At 41.0% G+C, this 2,260-nt stretch overlaps 1 protein-coding gene across 1 annotated transcript; it reads right to left on the reverse strand.

Moving 5' to 3' along the window:
• Nucleotides 1–1,646: 1,646 nt before the first annotated feature.
• LOC126408004 (histone H1-like) lies at nt 1,647–2,254 on the reverse strand. Its single transcript, XM_050073351.1, has one exon. It carries the CDS (start codon nt 2,188–2,190, stop codon nt 1,867–1,869), a length of 324 nt encoding a protein of 107 aa, XP_049929308.1. The 5' UTR covers nt 2,191–2,254; the 3' UTR covers nt 1,647–1,866.
• Nucleotides 2,255–2,260: the final 6 nt, after the last annotated feature.

Genomic DNA, 2,260 nt, shown 5'->3' on the forward strand with positions numbered 1-2,260 from the left:
CACAGTACATCAGCACAACAGCCCCAACTACAACTACTGGCCTATGGTAACAGTCGGCCTATGAGCATAGAATTGTACTGGAAGCATCAGTGCTTAGAGTGTGTAGGTTGCACATACTTGCACATACTAATATCTTAGATCTTTGACTCCTGCAGAGATGCACTCAAAAAGTACTCTGTACACTTGTTTAATGCTAAGTCTGTTGCATTGGAGGACATGGTCAATAGTTGACAAAGACACACTGTTGATTCCATCAAAGTTGACATTGTCTTCAATCAGTCTCTGCTTGATTGAGTCGGATGGCATTATTTTGAAGGACCTTGTCAACAATGAGTGCTTCTTGTTGTTGGAAGGAAAGAGCAGTACTTCCATCCTCATTTGGTCGTCTTTCAATTCTACAAAGGGGAAAATGCACTTACGAACATATACAGCCAGTAAAAATAATATTGTAATGAACATTACAGTACTGACAGTGCAATATTCTGTATGTCAAATGTTGTACAACAAGAAGCAATTACCTGAATGTCCTGATGATGCTGGCAAAAGAGAATCTGGATTGGATTTTACTCTTTGCCCTGCTTCTCTCATTGTCATCCCATGAACAGGGACACTGTGTACAATAGTTGCCCGAATTTCATCAGTAATGATTGTTCTTGGTCTTCCTTGGCCTCTTCCCCGTCCCCTTCCTCCTCGTCCACCACCTCTCACACAAACTCTTCCTCCTCTGCCTCTCTGTATGTTTCTGTCTGTTAAGACAAAACTTAAAGACTTTTTTTCATGTTGTAATGATGGAATTATGTTATATTATATAATTTAAGTAGCACACAATATTTGGGGGGTCAGTGAGCTGATTAATTTAACAGGTGAGGCGACCTAAACTTCTGGTGATGAAATTAGTATCAGCATGCAGGTGCGCGTCCTTTGTTTGTCTCCCACGCAGAAATCAGGTCAGAAAAAAGCTGGTTGCATCAGTGCACAGATGACCACAGAGATGCCATTGGTATGTATATCTGAATATGCTTGATACCAGCATTGTAGATGGATACACATGTGCCACCTGTGCACTCTGAACTGACTTTTATCCTGCCCAATTGGTCTGATCACATCTTTAGAAACGTGTCCAATTTTGAGTTGTGTGTAAAAGATGACAGCTGTGTTGGAGTTGTGTTCACATTTTGCAACACAAGTGTATCACAGAGTGAAATATGTTTAGTGACTGAGAATGTGTTTAAGGTTTAGCAGAAATAAGCCTCTGAGTTTTGCAAATTGAGTCTGAGTACCTGAAAAGTTTTTAAGGTTTGGCCAAAAGAGTGTGCGATTTGAAAAATGAGTTTAGGCGACTGAGACTTTGGTTCAGAGGATGGGGTTTAGTGTTTTAGCAATTGTGAAACATCATCAGTTATTAGTTTGATATATAGCCTATGTTGAATCATTAATATGGATCTCCAAAGTAACTAAAGCAGCTGTCAGATAAATGTAGTGGAGGAAACAGATAGAGAAATAACCTATAAACCAAGATAAAATGGAAAAACTATTAGACACTTCAAAACAAGACTACTTAGTTACATTCCACCACTGTTAATACAACTGTAATTAAAACATGTTTATTTATATCAATTGTGATTAGATGTGAAAAGAACATTCAGATCTTGGAGGAAATAGACAGCTGTTAGTTTGTTTATTTTTCCCTTTGTAATTAGGAAATGTAAATAATATTCAGTAGTAATACATTATGCATATTTATTTTTCACATTTTTTTGTTTGTATTGGAAGGATAATAAACAGGAAAATGCTCTTTAAGGATGATGTGGGTGGCTCTTAAAAGAGCCTTTTTGTGAGTAGTTTGTTGATGAGACTGTTGACAGCTCACTTCTTCTTGGCTGCTGCTTTCTTGACTTTGGGCTTGGCTGCCTTCTTTGCTGGGGCTTTCTTGGCTGCAGGGGCATTTTTGGCCACCTTCTTGGGGCTCTTGGTGGCCTTTTTCGGGCTCTTTGCAGCCTTCTTGGGGCTCTTAGCTGCTTTCTTAGCCGCTGCCGGTTTCTTAGCCTTCTTGGGAGACTTCTTAGCGGCTGCTGGCTTCTTAGCTGCCGCTGTCTTGGGCTTTTTGGCCGCTGCGGGCTTCTTAGCTTTAGGAGCGGCTTTCTTGGCCGGCTTCTTGACCTTCTTAGGTTCGGCAGCCTTCTTGCTCATCTTGAAGGAGCCGGAGGCCCCGGTCCCTTTGGTCTGGACCAGAGAGCCCTTAGCCACCAGGGCCTTGATG

The sequence above is a fragment of the Epinephelus moara genome, chromosome 20 (assembly GCF_006386435.1).
Source record: "Epinephelus moara isolate mb chromosome 20, YSFRI_EMoa_1.0, whole genome shotgun sequence".
Lineage (NCBI taxonomy): Eukaryota > Metazoa > Chordata > Actinopteri > Perciformes > Serranidae > Epinephelus > Epinephelus moara.

Excerpts from the sequence above, each read along its gene's own strand:
- LOC126408004 (XM_050073351.1), bottom strand. The coding sequence starts at position 2,190 with ATGAGCAAGAAGGCTGCCGAACCTAAGAAGGTCAAGAAGCCGGCCAAG.